General features: G+C 38.5%; 1 protein-coding gene across 1 annotated transcript in view; it reads left to right on the top strand.

Moving 5' to 3' along the window:
• RABEP1 (rabaptin, RAB GTPase binding effector protein 1) overlaps positions 1-19,116 on the top strand; it is a 371,388-nt gene that overhangs the window by 278,274 nt on the left and 73,998 nt on the right. Inside the window, exons 9-13 of the mRNA XM_053707515.1 lie at positions 11,531-11,992; positions 12,475-12,579; positions 17,162-17,278; positions 18,115-18,213; positions 18,330-18,470. Coding sequence (XP_053563490.1) covers positions 11,531-11,992; positions 12,475-12,579; positions 17,162-17,278; positions 18,115-18,213; positions 18,330-18,470 — 924 coding nt within the window. The remainder of the gene's footprint in view (positions 1-11,530; positions 11,993-12,474; positions 12,580-17,161; positions 17,279-18,114; positions 18,214-18,329; positions 18,471-19,116) is intronic.

Below are 19,116 nucleotides of genomic sequence, written 5' to 3'. Positions count from 1 at the left end.
AGTTTTACAAACTTTGCCTCCCATGGAGGTGGTGAAGTAAGTTTGTGCTAGATTCTTCGTTGATATGCGCTTCACAGCAGGCTGGTGCCCGGTTTTCCTCTCAGTGTGCGGTGAATGTCAGAGGGATGTGAAGAGAGTATTGCCTATTTGAATTCAATGATCTCCTTCTACGTGGTCTATTTCATAGGTTCTCTGTTATCGGTCGTAGTGATTCATCTCTTACCTCCCTTTTCAGATCGACGATATACTCTTATATATACCATTACCTCTACTGATTCTCGTTTCAGTACTGGTTTGGCTTTCTACTACATGTAGATGAGTGTCCTGGGGTAAGTAAGCCTTATTTTCTGTGTGACACTCTAAGCTATGGTTGGGCACTTTTATATAAAGTTCTAAATATATGTGTTTAAACATTTATTTGCCTTGATTCAGGATGTTCAACATTCCTTATTTCAGACAGTCAGTTTCATTTTTTGGGATAATGCATATGAATAATCAATTTTTCTTACCTTAAAATTTGACTTTTTTTCCTGTGGGCTGTTAGGCTCGCGGGGGCTGAAAATGCTTCTTTTTATTGCGTCATTTTTGGCGCAAAAATTTTTCTTTGTCATTTCCGGCGTCATACTTGTCGCCGGAAGTTGCGTCATTTTTTTTTTGACGTTTTTTTTTGCGCCAAAAATGTTGGCGTCACCAGATGTGGCGTCATTTTTTTGGAGCTTAAAGCATTTAGGCGCCAAATAATGTGGGCGTCTTTTTTTGGCGCTAACAAATATGGGCGTCATTATTGTCTCCACATTATTTAAGTCTCATTACTTATTTGCTTCTGGTTGCTAGAAGCTTGTTCATTGGCATTTTTTTCCCATTCCTGAAACTGTCATTTAAAGAATTTGATCAATTTTGCTTTATATGTTGTTTTTTCTATTACATATTGCAAGATGTCTCAGATTGACACTGAATCAGAAGATACTTCTGGAAAATTGCTGCCTGATGCTGGATCTACCAAAGTTAAGTGTATTTGTTGTAAACTTGTGGTAACTGTTCCTCCGGCTGTTGTTTGTAATGAATGTCATGACAAACTTGTTAATGCAGATAATATTTCCTTTAGTAATGTTCCATTACCTGTTGCTGTTCCATCAACATCTAATATTCAGGGTGTTCCTGTTAACATAAGAGATTTTGTTTCTAAATCTATTAAGAAGGCTATGTCTGTTATTCCTCCTTCCAGTAAACGTAAAAAGTCTTTTAAAACTTCTCATTTTTCGGATGAATTTTTAAATGAACATCATCATTCTGATTCTGTTTCTGATAATGATTTTTCTAGTTCAGAGGATTCTGTTTCAGAGGTTGATACTGATAAATCTTCATATTTATTCAAAATGGAATTTATTCGTTCTTTACTTAAAGAAGTCTTAATTGCATTAGAAATAGAGGAATCTGGTCCTCTTGATACTAAATCTAAACGTTTGAATACGGTTTTTAAACCTCCTGTAGTTATTCCGGAGGTTTTTCCCGTCCCTGATGCTATTTCTGAAGTAATTTCCAGGGAATGGAATAATTTGGGTAATTCATTTACTCCTTCTAAACGGTTTAAGCAATTATATCCTGTGCCATCTGACAGATTAGAGCTTTGGGACAAAATCCCTAAGGTTGATGGGGCTATCTCTACTCTTGCTAAACGTACTACTATTCCTACGGCAGATAGTACTTCCTTTAAGGATCCTTTAGATAGGAAAATTGAATCCTTTCTAAGGAAAGCTTACTTATGTTCAGGTAATCTTCTTAGACCTGCTATATCTTTGGCGGATGTTGCTGCAGCTTCAACTTTCTGGTTGGAAGCTTTAGCACAACAAGTAACAGATCATAATACTCATAGCATTGTTAATCTTCTTCAACATGCTAATAACTTTATTTGTGATGCCATTTTTTATATCATTAGGGTTGATGTCAGGTATATGTCTTTAGCTATTTTAGCTAGAAGAGCTTTATGGCTTAAAACTTGGAATGCTGAAATGTCTTCTAAGTCAACTTTACTTTCCCTTTCTTTCCAGGGTAATAAATTGTTTGGTTCACAGTTGGATTCTATTATTTCAACTGTTACTGGGGGGAAAGGAACTTTTTTACCACAGGATAAAAAATCTAAAGGTAAATTTAGGTCTGCTAATCGTTTTCGTTCCTTTCGTCACAATAAGGAACAAAAACCTGATCCTTCCCCTACAGGAGCGGTATCAGTTTGGAAACCATCTCCAGTCTGGAATAAATCCAAGCCTTTTAGAAAGCCAAAGTCAGCTCCCAAATCCACATGAAGGTGCGGCCCTCATTCCAGCCCAGCTGGTAGGGGGTAGATTACGATTCTTCAAAGAAATTTGGATGAATTTGATTCACAATCTTTGGATTCAGAATATTGTTTCACAAGGGTACAGAATAGGCTTCAAGATAAGGCCTCCTGCAAGAAGATTTTTTCTTTCCCGTGTCCCAATAAATCCAGTGAAGGCTCAAGTATTTCTGAAATGTGTTTCAGATCTAGAGTTGGCTGGAGTAATTGTGCCAGTTCCAGTTTTGGAACAGGGGCTGGGGTTTTACTCAAATCTCTTCATTGTACCAAAGAAGGAGAATTCCTTCAGACCAGTTCTGGATTTAAAAATATTGAATCGTTATGTAAGGATACCAACATTCAAAATGGTAACTATAAGGACTATTCTGCCTTTTGTTCAGCAAGGGCATTATATGTCCACAATAGATTTACAAGATGCATATCTGCATATTCCGATTCATCCAGATCACTATCAGTTTCTGAGATTCTCTTTTCTAGACAAGCATTACCAGTTTGTGGCTCTGCCGTTTGGCCTAGCAACAGCTCCAAGGATTTTTACAAAGGTTCTCGGTGCCCTTCTATCTGTAATCAGAGAACAGGGTATTGTGGTATTTCCTTATTTGGACGATATCTTGGTACTTGCTCAGTCTTCACATTTAGCAGAATCTCATACGAATCGACTTGTATCGTTTCTTCGAGAACATGGTTGGAGGATCAATTTACCAAAGAGTTTGTTGATTCCTCAGACAAGGTTAACCTTTTTATGTTTCCAGATAGATTCAGTGTCCATGACTTTGTCACTGACGGACAAGAGACGTCTAAAATTGGTTTCAGCTTGTCGAAACCTTCAGTCTCAATCATTCCCTTCGGTAGCCTTATGCATGGAAATTCTAGGTCTTATGACTGCTGCATCGGACGCGATCCCCTTTGCTCGTTTTCACATGCGACCTCTTCAGCTCTGTATGCTGAACCAGTTGTGCAAGGATTATACAAAGATATTACAATTAATATCTTTAAAACCGATTGTACGACACTCTCTGACGTGGTGGACAGACCACCATCGTTTAGTTCAGGGGGCTTCTTTTGTTCTTCCGACCTGGACTGTGATCTCAACAAATGCAAGTCTGACAGGTTGGGGAGCTGTATGGGGGTCTCTGACAGCACAAGGGGTTTGGGAATCTCAGGAGGCGAGATTACCAATCAACATTTTGGAACTCCGTGCGATTTTCAGAGCTCTTCAGTCGTGGCCTCTTCTAAAGAGAGAGTCGTTCATTTGTTTTCAGACGGACAATGTCACAACTGTGGCATATGTCAATCATCAAGGAGGGACTCACAGTCCTCTGGCTATGAAAGAAGTATCTCGAATACTTGTATGGGCGGAATCCAGCTCCTGTCTAATTTCTGCAGTTCATATCCCAGGTATAGACAATTGGGAAGTATCACCCTGCCTATATCTTTCCGCCTCTAGTTCTTCTTCCAAGAGTGATTTCCAAGATTCTAAAGGAGCGTTCATTTGTTCTGCTGGTGGCTCCAGCATGGCCTCACAGGTTTTGGTATGCGGATCTTGTCCGGATGGCTACTTGCCAACCGTGGACTCTTCCGTTAAGACCAGACCTCCTATCGCAAGGTCCTTTTTTCCATCAGGATCTCAAATCCTTAAATTTGAAGGTATGGAGATTGAACGCTTGATTCTCAGTCATAGAGGTTTCTCTGACTCCGTAATTAATACTATGTTACAGGCTCGTAAATCTGTATCTAGGAAGATATATTATCGAGTCTGGAAGGCTTACATTTCTTGGTGTTCTTCTCATCATTTTTCTTGGCATTCTTTTAGAATTCCTAGAATTTTACAGTTTCTTCAGGATGGTTTGGATAAAGGTTTATCTGCAAGTTCCTTGAAAGGACAAATCTCTGCTCTTTCTGTTCTTTTTCACAGAAAGATTGCTAATCTTCCTGATATTCATTGTTTTGTACAGGCTTTGGTTCGTATAAAACCTGTCATTAAGTCAATTTTCTCCTCCTTGGAGTTTGAATTTGGTTCTGGGGGCTCTTCAAGCTCCTCCGTTTGAACCTATGCATTCGCTGGATATTAAATTACTTTCTTGGAAAGTTTTGTTTCTTTTGGCCATCTCTTCTGCTAGAAGAGTTTCTGAATTATCTGCTCTTTCTTGTGAGTCTCCTTTTCTGATTTTTCATCAGGATAAGGCGGTGTTGCGAACTTCATTTAAATTTTTACCTAAGGTTGTGAATTCTAACAAAATTAATAGAGAAATTGTGGTTCCTTCATTGTGTCCTAATCCTAAGAACTCTAAGGAAAGATTGTTGCATTCTTTGGATGTAGTTAGAGCTTTGAAATATTATGTTGAAGCTACTAAAGATTTCCGAAAGACTTCTAGTCTATTTGTTATCTTTTCTGGTTCTAGGAAAGGTCAGAAGGCTTCTGCCATTTCTTTGGCATCTTGGTTAAAGTCTTTGATTCATCATGCTTATGTTGAGTCGGGTAGAACTCCGCCTCAAAGGATTACAGCTCATTCGACTAGGTCAGTCTCTACTTCCTGGGCATTTAGGAATGAAGCTTCGGTTGATCAGATTTGCAAAGCAGCAACTTGGTCTTCTTTGCATACTTTTACTAAATTCTATCATTTTGATGTGTTTTCTTCTTCTGAAGCAGTCTTTGGTAGAAAAGTACTTCAGTCAGCTGTTTCAGTTTGATTCCTCTGCTTATAATTTCAGTTTTTTTCATTATATGATTTAAACTTTGTTTTGGGCTGTGGATCATTTTTCAGCGGAATTGGCTGTCTTTATTTTATCCCTCCCTCTCTAGTGACTCTTGCGTGGAAGATCCACATCTTGGGTATTCATTATCCCATACGTCACTAGCTCATGGACTCTTGCTAATTACATGAAAGAAAACATAATTTATGTAAGAACTTACCTGATAAATTCATTTCTTTCATATTACCAAGAGTCCATGAGGCCCACCCTTTTTTAGGTGGTTATGATTTTTTTGTATAAAGCACAATTATTCCAATTCCTTATTTTTTATGCTTTTGCACTTTTTTTCTTATCACCCCACTTCTTGGCTATTCGTTAAACTGATTTGTGGGTGTGGTGAGGGGTGTATTTATAGGCATTTTGAGGTTTGGGAAACTTTGCCCCTCCTGGTAGGAATGTATATCACATACGTCACTAGCTCATGGACTCTTGCTAATATGAAAGAAATGAATTTATCAGGTAAGTTCTTACATAAATTATGTTTTTCATGCTGATAAGGCGATTTTTACGCACTAAACTAGGGTTCCTCCCTAAGGTGGTTTCAAATCATAACATTAATCAAGAAATTGTTGTTCCTGCCTCGTGTACTAATTCTTCTTCAGTGAAGGAACGTTTGCTTCATAATCTAGATGTGGTTCGTGCCTTGAAGTTCTATCTTCAGGCTACTATGGAATTCAGACAATCTTCCTCTTTGTTTGTCATCTATATGGGAAAGTGTAAGGGGCAGAAGTCTACTACGACTTCTCTATTTTTCTGGTTGAGGAGTGTCATCCGCTTAGCTTATGAGACAGCTGGACGACAGCCTCCTGAGAGGATAACGGCTCATTCCACTAGAGCAGTGGCTTCCTCTTGGACTTTTAAGGACTAAGCCTCAATGGATCAGATTTGTAAGGCGGTTACCTGGTCCTCCTTACACACTTTTTTTCTAAATTTTACAAGTTTGATGTGTTTGCTTCGGCTGAAGCAGCTTTCAGGAAAAAAGTTTTGTAGGCTGAGGTGCCCTCAGAATAGGGTTTGTCTCTTTTTTTTTTTTTTTTTCTATTCCCTCCCGTTATTCATTCAGTGGAGCTTGGGTATAGTTTTCCCAACAGTAAGAAATGAAGTTGTGGACTCTCCCTACCTTATGGAAGAAAAACATAATTTATGCTTACCAGATAAATTAATTTCCTTCTTGACAGGGAGAGTCCACGACTCCGTCCATACTTTTTTTTTTTTTTGATGGGCGGCTCCCTTTTTATATTATTTCTTCTGGCACCAGGGACGTATTAATGCATAGGCCAACAAGGCCGGTGCCTAGGGTGGCAGATTTTGGGGGGCGGCACTTCTCTGTTGCACTGTCTGAATATGTGCCCAGGATTTAAAAAAAAAAAATTGACAGCGCGGCGGTCATGTGACCGGCTTTTTGCCATGTCACGTGACGTTTTTGACCAGCCGCCCGCTTTCCTGTCTCAGTAATATCAAGCCAAGCCGCGAGAAAAACTTAGAGAAGTGGAGTTGAGTCTTGAGTGATCAGTGGAGCGGAGCCTGAGGACTGGAGGGGGCTGATCCGGCTGAGTCTCGCTTAACTCAGGTAGGGAAGGGAAGGGCAGCAACAGCCAAAATATTGCACGCTGACTCAGGACTCGTATTTTATGTAGCTGTGTACAGTCATTGTGGCTTTATCTAATGCCGCCCTCCTCCTCTGCTATTTTATTGCCTACAGTTACACACAGTGTGTGTGTATACTGTGTAGCCTGTAGGCAATAAAATAGCAGAGGTGGAGGGCGGCATTAGATTAAGAACTAAGTCTTGAACAGTGAACTATATAATTTAAATGTGCATACCCGCTCATTTTAAAAGCAGTTTTTTTGCTTCTTAATGTGGCTGGGCAGTGGGGCAATATATTAGGTGTGCAAACAGAGCTTATTTAAAAGGCATGGGAAATAAGTTGAAGTAAATTTCTGTATACTCTAATGAAAAGAAAACAAAATTGCCTTTTTAATAAGCTCCGTTTGCACGCCTAATATACTGCCCCACTGCCCAGCCACATTAAGAAGCGAAATAACTGCTTTTGAAATGAGTGGGTATGAGCATTAAAATTAGCGCACCCGGCTGAGACTTACGTACTCATATTGCTGTAGAGAAGTGTTATTTACTGTATTCAATCAGCAGAGAGAGTAAGTTCCTAAACATGTGTCGACTACTGAGGTAAAATCAGGCTGTGGAGTGGAGAAGTGCAGGGATCACAGCTGGAGGTTGTCTGCTCTTGCAGGGAACATAGCAGTGGTGATGAGTGGGGGTTGGGCTGTCACAGTATGGAGAAGACAGCCGACAACGGAGGTATGTTTATTACCTTAAAAAATGCTGTCTCTTTTTCTGCTGCTGGTCTTCTTTCTTTACTGCAGTAACGAATGCTGTGTCTCCAGCAAGCTTTTACTGCTCTTTCTGACACACTTTTGAAAGAGTGGGGAAAGAGGAGCAGACATGGGGCTGGGACTTAGTAGTAGTAGTATATGTATGTATATATGTATGTATATATATGCATGTATGTATGTATATATATATATGTATATATGTGTGTGTGTGTGTGTGTGTATATATATATATATATATATATATATATATATATATATATATATATATATATATATATATATATATATAAAATGTGTGTGTATATGTATATGTGTGTGTGTATATGGAGAGAGAGAGTGTGTGTGTGTGGGGGGGGTTGAGACAGCGCTAAACCCAAAGTCCCAAAAACTGTACAGTGGTTCCCCTACATAGACGTGCTATTTTAAAAGGGGAAAATAAAATAGGTGTAAATAATGTATAAATGCAAGAGCTACATGCACATGAAAATAAAATAGGAATCCAATAGGAAACAAAATCACGTAACAAAATATACTGATATAAGCAGTGCAATATAAAACAATATGTGTTGGTTGTTTAAGATATAAAAAAACATCTGTTGAGTTGCAATGATATTGATGAAAGTCCAATATTGTGAATATAAACACACCAACGATAACCAGTAGGTATTGCACTTACTAGAAAATACCTCAATCTTATGAGGTAAGTTGCCTCTTCTAGTAATGGAAAACCTCCTGTGGTGTCTTATGATGTCGACTGCAAACAAGAATGATGTATTCGTACTTCTCCCCTTGGAGTATGGTGTGTAAAGCCAGGGAATAACTTGTTAGGAGTCTCTCCGTTTGTCCTGTAATTCATGCAGAATAGAAGACATAAAGAGTGCACATAGCGTAATACAGTTTTATTAAGAGTAAAAGTAAGTATTAACAACAAATAGCCACTTACATTTAAAACCCTCAAACGTATGAGGTATGAGTAAAACACATAAAAACCAAATGTACACAACGGTAAAGGAACAGTATTGCTAGATGAACTGTAAACCAGACTACAAAGCGTTCCCCCAAGGAGAATCGGATAAGATCAATAAAGATCAGTAAAAGTTATTGATCTTATCTGAATCTCCTTGGGGGAACGCTTTGTACTCTGGCTAGTTTACAGTTCATCTAGCAATACTGTTCCTTTACCGTTGTGTACATTTGGTTTTTATGTGTTTTACTCATACCTCATACTTTTGAGGGTTTTAAATGTAAGTGGCCATTTGTCATTAATACTTTCTTTTACTCTTAATAAAACTGTATTACGCTATATATACTGTATGTGTGACCAGAGTGAAAAAATGTTTTGCACCCTGACCAAAAAATATTATGTCTAAAAAAAAGACCGTAAACCTGGGGGGGGGGGGGGGGGGGGGGGCAGCAGAATTTTGAGTGCCTAGGGCAGCACAAAACCTAAATACGCCACTGTCTGGCACCTTTTATACCCTGATGTTTCTCCTACTTTTGCTTGTTCCCTTGGCAGAATGACTGGGGGAATAGGGGAAGTTGGAGTGATATTTAAGCCTTTGGCTGGGGTGTCTTTGCCTCCTCCTGGTGGCCAGGTGTTGTATTTCCCAACAGTAAGGAATGAAGTCATGGACTCTCCCTGCCAGGAAGGAGAGGAATTTATCTGGTAAGCATAAATTATGTTTTTCTAACACCCCACACCCGGGGCACATTTAGAAAATTAACAAGAGATCTGATCCCTGATTAATTTTCGGAGCGCACAGTAGCAATAACCAGCCACTTGTTAATGAATGGCTATTAATCGCAAGCCCGTAAACGGGCGTGCAATAAATTAGCACTCCGGTTGTAATCTAGACCTTTATATTTCAAACTCAAGTTTACTGTCCCTTTAATTTACACTACCCGAATCGGTTCATTCTTCTTTCTTTCTTTTCTTTTTTTATCTGGCTAATGTGATGTTGCAGTAACGAGGCTTTCCAAAAATGTTTTTTTCCAGTTGATGACTCTGATACATTAAAGAATATCCCATAGTAAAAAATTGAAGCAGTACCTTAAAGTCATGGTAAGCTTGACATGTTTTAAAATCAGGTCTAGAATCAAAGCAGTATTTTAGAAGGACTTTAATTGATCACTTCAAAACTTATATTTTGTGTGAGCTAACTGTTTGAACTGTTCTCCAATCAACTCTCTAGCTACAAAAAAAGAGCCGTATGGCTAGAGCACTGATTGGAGAGCAGTTCAAACCGTTAGTGCTGGGTACCAAATAAATTGATCACTTCTAATGAAAAAGTGCATCTTCTTAGAAGTGATCAATTCAAGTCCATCAAAAATATTGAGATTTTTTACCTGATTTTAAAACTTGTGAAGTTTACCATAACTTTAAGAAACTGTTTTTGCAGCAAGGAGTAACATTTTCTGTTTTAAAAAAAACACAGATTTCTGTACTTCTAATTTGTTTCATTCTACTATTGCATATTTACCTGAATTTAAGTTTTTTTTTGTATATTAACTACTGATAATTTGAAGCTGAACAGTAAGAATACTGCTGTAGCTAATTTGATTTAAGAGCTTCTGGTTATGCTACTGGGAAGGAGAACCAGCTCTAAAGTTAATAGCCTTGGCTACCCTTCAGTGGTAATATGCTGGTTGGCAAGGAACGGACAATCTGATATCCATATATTCTGGAGATAAGGGTAGTTTTCATCCTCAGAGGTTACAATTTCAAGGCTATAAAGCATCTGGATCAGGGCGACTTCAACCAATGTAAATGGACTATGGAAATAAAGCACCTCTCTGCAAACCTCTGTAATGTAAAAAATATATTTCAATTACTGTTTTACTTTCAGAATCTTCTGCAGGGGAAATCATCAAATTCCCAACGAGAAAGCCATAACATGTAAATGATTACAGAATGGGTAAGGAGTTGGCATGTTTTCAAGAAAATATCCCTGATAATATTTTCCAGGGCATAGTAGATTAATCAAAAGTTTTAAGTGAGTAATTTGCCAGCCACTTCTCTACAAAGCAGATTTTCTTAACTGAGCGCCGATTTCTCCAACCAAATGGATGTTAAAAGCATATGGTTTCTTTTAGAAATAGATCTGTCTACTGTCAACAGCCGGGTATGACTGTTCTTCAGTCGCCTTTGAACATCTTAAGCAAAGGGGATGGATTTTCTGTTACAAAATTGTAGCTTTAGCCTCATTTATGTGTTCCCATCAATTCCTCTCATTTTCCACATTCTTTTCAGAATTCAAAGGGAACGGGGAACATTTATTGTCATTGTTCCATATTGGGTACAAAGACATTTTTTTACTTTGCTTCAAAAGCTGACAGTAGCTCCATATGTCACGTGAGATATTTACCTCCATCAGAGTCCCAGATTCTTTCTGGATCCTCATTGTTTTTGTTGCTTAACTCTTAAGACTGCAACAAATCAGCATCATCGTTCCTGTCATCAGCACTTTCCTCCAGGCTCTGCAAATTTAATAAAAGAATGGATTCACTACTAAATTTGGGAAACTTTCTCAAGGTAGATGGTTCAACACAGTGCCTTTACAGCTGGCATAGAGTTAAATCGTAATTTCAAGTTCCATAATGATGTGTTTTTGCAGAGCATGAGTTCCACTGTTCTTAAAGTGTACCCGGTATGGACAATGTCAGAAGTCAAGTGAGGTGTACAATTAATAATCAAATTCTTCCAGATATTGGCACATATCCTTCTCTCTGCCAGTCCTATCATACCAACATGGGAGCTTTGAAAGCTATCACTGCTTCTATCAAAATCACCTCAGACTTTTGTTTCACACTACATGCCAGACTTTCAACAGTCCTCTTCTGTGATATTGGGTCACAAAATATTATTTCTGTTATTTCTTAATAAATTGTTGTAGTTTAGCAGTATTTATGTTTGCTTCATTATTTCCCACCCTTTCTTTGGCAATGCTTTGCATTCATATAACTTTGTATTAGAGCCAATATTATTAGAAAATTATCACCAAATATTTGTGTTTTGTATCCTTTATGTGTACAAGCAAAATTAGTTCCCTCATTGTTAAAATTGCTAATTCTTTTTTCTTTTTGTTTTCAGGAAATGATAAATAGTACATATGGCTCGATCCATTCCTTAGATTATGACATTGTGGTACATGAAGGTGAGTCTTTTACTAAACAAGATGACTTATTTAAAGATGGTCTTCGAAGAGCACAGTCTACAGATAGCCTAGGGACTTCAGGGCCTCTGCAGACAAAGACTTTGGGCTATAACAACAAAGCGAAATCTGCCGGAAACCTTGATGAGTCTGATTTTGGACCACTGGTTGGAGCAGATTCTACCTCTGAGAACTTTGACACATGTTCCCTTGGGTCTCTGCACATGCCTGGATTTATGTTAACCAAAGATCAGGAAAAGGCTATAAAAGCCATGACTCCTGAGCAAGAAGAAACTGCCTCTTTGCTATCTAGTGTCACTCAGACAATGGAGACTGCATATGTTTCACCTAATGGCTATCGCTTAGTTAGTGAAACAGAGTGGAATTTATTACAAAAAGAGGTGAGTTTGAAGTTAGCCAGCATAAATCATTTGTTTTTCTAAGAATTAATGTTATTTTTGTACATACTTTTCTAGAGCATATTTCTTGCATAGAATAAAAAGAAAGTTAAGGCATAGAAATCCTTTTTTTAGAGTGTTACAAAAATGTTTCATTTAGCCTTGAAGGTCAAAGTTTCCTGTAATCTTTTTTTTAATGTATCAGTTCTGCATCTAAATTGTTTTGGATACCTTATTTTGTAATTATAATTATGGTATTAAGTGATATTTATATTTCCTGCTTGAGACAGAAGCAGTAATATAGTTTAAAATCTGCTAGTGAAGTTATTTTACAAATAGATGTATCTATGTCCTCAGGTTTATTATATCACATTTTTTCCTAAGACAGTAGGGCAGTGTATTCTGTGCCCATCTAGTAGCGATAGTTTAGGGATGTATCATGCGGCTATAACATCTCATTGATTTTGCTCTGGGTCATTTTTCAGATACATTCAGCTGGTAACAAGCTGGGCAGACGTTGTGATATGTGCTCCAACTATGAGAAGCAACTTCAAGGGATCCAAACCCAGGAAGCAGATACCAGAGATCAAGTGAGGACTCTAACCTTGCTACTCTCTGCTGTAAAACAGAGGTAGTGAGGGTCTAGCATACTGATGATGGAACACTATGTCCCCATACCATGCATAACAACACAACCCTCACACACTTGAGTCTTTGTCCTTCTTGTTTGCAACTATAGTGTATAGCAGGGTTCTTCAAACTTTTTTCCCCAAGACCCAGTGCAATAATACCACATACCTTCACAACCCTATTTATATGCTTGGTTTGAACATTTCTGAAGTAATATACAAGATAGCCGCTGTGACTAAAATGTGTGTATACTTTATTCCTAATTGTAGTCAAACAGAACGTTTTGTAAAAAGGAATAACAAACAATATTCTAAAAAACAAACGCCCCACACACATTCTCATACATCACTCACGCTCAGATACACACACCTCACACACTCATACAACACACTCACACTCCACAAACACTGTCGTACAACACACACCACACACATGTATACAGCACACACATAACACAATCTCATTTAACTTACACACATTCTCATACAACACACATCACACACAAGTTGCGACCCAGTAAACATGGTGTTGCGACCCATTAATGGGTTCCAACCCATGGTTTGGTGAACCCTGGTGTATAGTACTGGTATTGCCAAGTTTTATGTTCATTATTTTGTAACACTGTTGATGACACTAGAAGGGTTTTGTAAATATCAGTATTTATAAAGATAAACAGCAACCAAAGCGAAATATTTTTTATTTTTTTGCAAACAGTAGTTTGAGTAAAGTCTCTAAAGTATATTTGCAGGTTTTCCTGATGTGCTTCGTAATGTGGATAACTGTATGCAGTGAAGTTTGCTTCTAAGCCAGTTAGCAAGTTAGTGGAGTTACATTTTTAATGGATGGCACAATGGTTAACTTTTTCACATAAGTAATAAGCAAACCGTGATGAACTGTATAATGTACAGTAAGCCACACATTTTGGGGTTCTTTGTCCATGTTGTTATGTGGGGGGGGGTTATGTTTCCCCTGCAATATATCAGGGACTTTTGATAATATGATAGGCATGATAGGTTAACCGCTCTGTTGAGCTGTACAGGGTAACAAGGGGCAGGCCATGGAGCTTGACAGCATGTGCACCTCCTGTGCTCCCAGATTGCAGCGAGTGCCTGTATACAAACTGCTATTGCTAAGGACTCAAAATTGAATGAGACTTTACTGTTGCAATTACCATATCTGCGATGTGAGGTGATTATATAGTAGGTTATCAAGAAAAGAACTATTCCCTCACACTAATTTGCCCATACTATCGTAGCAATAATAAATGTTATTACCCCTATATTGAGAACTGTCCGGTCCTGGGGAGGTGGATAAGCCGGTTATGCTGTCCTTTGAAACCGCAACTTGGCGGGGTCTGCTTCTCCTCTGGTATAGTCCAATCAACTCCCTCTTCAGGCGTCACCAGGAGGAGGGGTGTCGCTCGCTCGATCCTCATTGGGCCACGTCACAGCAGTAGGGCAAACCACAGGGTTTAGAGTTGGTCACAGGCAGTAGGAAGAACAGATTGAGCGGAGCACCAGCTAAGTAAAAACAAATATTTTATTCCAAAACAGTTTTAAAAGTTCCAATTTGGAAACACACACACAGTGGAGCGTGTTTTTGAAAAGGAGTCGGCTAGTCCAGCTGACGAGTTTCAGCTTTGACAACTGTCGATCTACAAAATGTTTAGGAGTATTTAAGGTTGATAAATGCGAGGATGATATTGTGTGCACATTTTTAGGTACTAAAATAGGAGAAATTGCTTGATAAATCTTGCTCTAATTGTTATGAAGGCAGCCAGAATAGGCAGTAGATACACTGTCAGGTGTGCTGTAAGTAGTGAGTATATGGACACAAATCCACTATCCCTTCTTGCTGGTTGCCTTACACTATTCTGCACCAACAAATTGGCCCAATAACATGTTGACATTCAGGCTTCAAAGGAGAGAGAAGCAGTGCTAACAGAGATTTCAGCTGAGCCTGGCCACCATTGCATTAGTAAACTATATTTGGTACCTCCCACAAATCCACTCTGACAATTTAGCTCCACATCAAACCGACCGGTAGCTTACACATCCTACACAGCCACTGCCCATTCTCAGAATGTCCTTAGTTTAAAACTATTTGTAAGATACAGCAGAATTTTTATATAAATCTGTCTGATTGCGGTGCAACTGCAGGTCGCAAATGCACCCATTTATAATTGCGCTGGTAGTATGGCTGTGTGCAGATAGTGGTCAATGGCAAGGCACATAATTTGGCGCCAGGGTCACTTTGCCAGGTTTTTTAAGCCCTGCAAATAAGTTGGTAAACTCTACTGAGGAGTTGAAGGGAAGTAAGTCTTTTTTTAACAGAGATTTAACTATTATAGTGGAACAAGAGAAGCACGAGGAAACACTTTTGTATGTGTGTGCTCTACTAAACATGGATGCAGAGCATTTGAATGGATTTGCTATTGGTCGTCATAAAGGCTTAAAATACTAGTCTCTTAAATTAAATTGCAGATATTTTATAAATAGTTTTTGCGTAGATGGACTGGTAATTTTGTTTACATTAGTATTGACCCTAAATAATTTGATCACTAATAGATCTGAGGCAATAGTTTTATTCTTACATCAAGCATTAAAGGAAAGGGTCATAAGAAACCATTTAACTTGTGACAATCCATTATGGCTTCACACTGGACGTTTCTTACTATGTCACCTTCTAAAGAGCGTTACTGTTTCACAGCACTTGAGGACAAACTATATGTTTCATTCAAAGAAATATTACCTGAGCCCCAGCCTATTTAGGAATTAAACATGAGCATTATCTCACTGCTGGTAATTTCCAGAGAGAACTCCAAATTTATTGACCACATCTTGACAATAAGGGGAGGTAATAAAATCAAACTATCTCTAGGTGTAGAATTTTACACATTGTAAACAATGTCTCCTGTACAAACATCAAGGAGGTGCAGGTAATGCTGGTCATATCATCTAAGGAGTGCCTCGATTACTGCAACTCTGTCCTCTCTGGTCTCCCCACCTGCCGCCTAGATCCTTTACAATCCATAATGAATGCCTCTGCCAGGCTCATCTTCCTTACACGCCGCTCTTCATCTGCTGCACCTCTCTGCCAATCCCTTCACTGGCTTCCTCTTGCCTCTAGGATCAAACACAAAATTCTCACTCTGACATACAAAGCCCTCAACTGTACTGCTCCCCCCTATATCTCAGACCTTGTCTCCAGATAATCTCTCTCCTATCCCCTTCGCTCTGCTCATGACCTCCTACTTTCCTCCTCTCTTGTTACCTCATCACTCCCATTTACAGGACTTCTTCAGACTGGCTGCCATCTTGTGGAACTCTCTGCGTCGCTCCACAAGACTCTCCCTTTAGTTTTGGAAGCTTCAAGCGCTCCCTAAAGACTCTACTGTTCAGAGATGCATACAACCTACGCTAACCTTTCTTTATACCAGTTCCTCTCCTCCATTGCTATCCCCTGAACCCCCTTAGCATGTAAGCCTAAGAGTCCAGCTGTTTGTAGATCACCTTTTTACGAGCTGACTACAACAGTGCAACTCTTGGCAGGGCCCTCTACCCATTTGATCCCTATAATTGTTTTGTTGTACTCTGCATTTGTTTATAGCGCTGCGGAATCTGTTGGCGCTCTACAAATAACCGATAATAATATTAATGTGAGGCCCATGGTTCAGCGAAGTACGTTGGCACATGTGGCTTATGCGTTTACGTTTTCTGAGAAGACATTTATTCAAGATATGCACTTTAAGCTTTGTCAATAAATAATTTATTTTATGGAACAAAGCTCACTTTCTCTGCTACATTTATTAGTGAGACTTAAGTTGTACATTCAGTGTTACATCACGTAGTGAGGAGAAACATAGTTTATTGATAAGATAAACACCAAGTTTTCAACTAAAATTAGCACAGTTTTGCCATATCTGCTATATCATAGATTGATATGGTATCCACAACAAGTTTGATCAGATTGCTCCTTTTTTATTTTGTTCTGATCAAAGAACCACCAAGATCTCTTCTTCATATGGAAATATGTTTAAAGGGACATTGTAACCATATCTTTTACTTCCTCATACAAAAGAGCATTATGTAAACATGCTGAAGCTTTTTTTTCTTGAAGCTAACCACCATATCAGTTCAGTACTTCCTACTAATGTTAGTTGAGAGGTAGGTACCTCCTGCTAGTGCTCATTGGTACTCATTGACTGGTAGGTGCTCCTGCTAATGCTTGTGTTTAATGGCTACACTTTTGTATGACTGATAGAAAATGTGTAGCAAAAGTTGCTTTATATTTGTCTGTCAGAGTTGAAGGTTTTACTGGATGATGTTGTGTTTGTTAGTTCATCATCAAGACTTATAAAAGAAGAGGCAAAATATTGAAATGCACATTCAACAAGGACAGGCTACCCTTTAGAAAGAAGAAGCTAGAGCTTCAACCACTATTAAATGTGAAGCAGCAAGTATTTTGTATATAGCACAAACGTTTTCATGTGACTTCAACCCAATGTCATGTTTGTAATTTTGTGTGTTACTTAACCTTCAGGTTAAAAAGCTACAAGCAATGCTCAGACAAGCAAATGACCAACTGGAGAAGAGCTTGAAAGACAAGCAGGAACTAGAGGATTGTATGAAGCAAAACACAGAGGATACCAGTAATCAAGTGTGTGTTTCTTGCTATTTATAACATAATATAGTAGAAAATGCATGGGGAAAGCCAAATGCTCTTCTATTTGCAGTAATAACATTTCTCACTCTCATAGAACCATTTCAGTATTGGTAGATAGATTTCCGTAGACCATAGGAGTAGGTAGAAATGTTTCCCAAAAATGTGTGGTTTGGGTCCCCTTTCCTTCCGCTTTAGTTCAGTGTGTACCTATTTGGAGTTTGGTAGCTGTACTTTGTTTCAGATGGAATGTTTATTCTGCACAGATGAAGAATGTTTGACCCCTGTCTGTGCAACATACTCATTAGTGCACACATTAACTTTATAAGAGGTCCCAACATAGAGGCACTTGAGGGGATTTCCCCTGTCCAATGGATTTATGGGCTGTGGCTGACTCAGAGGGTAACATAATTTTGGGGGACTTCCAGCTTGACAAGTTTCTGTGCTGTGCTTTCAGGCTTCTTTTAAACTGTGCTCACCCAAGTAGTTGTGGTCTGCTACACAGTCAGTGGGTCTATATGTATGCTTCTGTGATTCCCAGCTGAATCTTTGTATAGCATTTTCCATAAAAAGATGTTTGGGACATGTCATTTGTTTGTGCAGTATTTTTTATAAAGGGTGTTATGGCTCCTAGGGCCTGAAGGAAGAAACTTAAGGGCAAGGTTTGTGACAGTGTCAGTAGTACATTACTGTTCTGGAGATTTATAAAAGCTCATAGATTTAGGGGTGTTTATTCTAACATCATTTGCATTTACTTTTGTAATTTAAAGATCATTTAATAGTATTATTATTTTATTTTCTATATTATTTTGCATGTGTTGCTTATATTCTAGATATCTGCACTTATGCTTCGAGCCCAGGAGTCTGAAACACTCCTGAGTGAGCTACAGCAGGCGTTCACCCAGGCGCAAAGAAGTGTTCAGGAGCAAATGGTAACGTGATAGCTACAGCCTATTTGGTTAATAATTACTCAAATATTTTACTTTGTTGTGCAGAATATGAAAATAATTAATATTCAAATTTATTTTTATTTCATTTTTGTTTTAAGGCTGTCCTAATGCAGTCAAGGGAGCAAGTTTCTGAGGAACTTATCAGACTACAGAAGGATAATGAAAGTCTACAAGGAAAGCATGGCTTGCATGTTTCTCTGCAGCAAGCTGAGAATTTCATCCTCCCTGAAGCCGTTGAGGTAGTTTTCCTTCATTAGTCTTACACCCACATATGCATATAAATACACACACACATAATACATATATATATATAGTTATGCTTATAAGTTTACATACCCTGGCAGAATTTATGATTTCTTGGCCATTTTTCAGAGAATATGAATGATAACACAAAAACTTATCTTTCACTCGTGGTTAGTGTTTGGCTGAAGCCATTTATTATCAATCAACTGTGTTTACTCTTTTTAAATCATAATGACAACAGAAATTACCCAAATGACCCTGATCAAAAGTTTACATACCCTGGTGATTTTGGCCTGATAACATGCACACAAGTTGACACAAAGGGGTTTGAATGGCTATTAAAGGTAACCATCCTCACCTGTGATCTGTTTGCTTGTAATAAGTGTGTGTGTGTATAAAAGATCAATGAGTTTCTGGACTCCTGACAGACCCTTGAATCTTTCATCCAGTGCTGCACTTACGTTTCTGGATTCTGAGTCATGGGGAAATTGACCTTTTATACACACACACTAATTACAAGTAAACGGATCACAGGTGATGATGGTTACCTTTAATAGCCATTCAAACCCCTTTGTGTCAACTTGTGTGCATGTTATCAGGCCAAAATCACCAGGGTATGTAAACTTTTGATCAGGGTCATTT

The sequence above is a fragment of the Bombina bombina genome, chromosome 3 (assembly GCF_027579735.1).
Source record: "Bombina bombina isolate aBomBom1 chromosome 3, aBomBom1.pri, whole genome shotgun sequence".
In the NCBI taxonomy this organism is placed as follows: domain Eukaryota; kingdom Metazoa; phylum Chordata; class Amphibia; order Anura; family Bombinatoridae; genus Bombina; species Bombina bombina.
The sequence above is the reverse complement of the archived record's forward strand: the minus strand, read 5'-3'. Positions and strand labels throughout refer to the sequence as shown.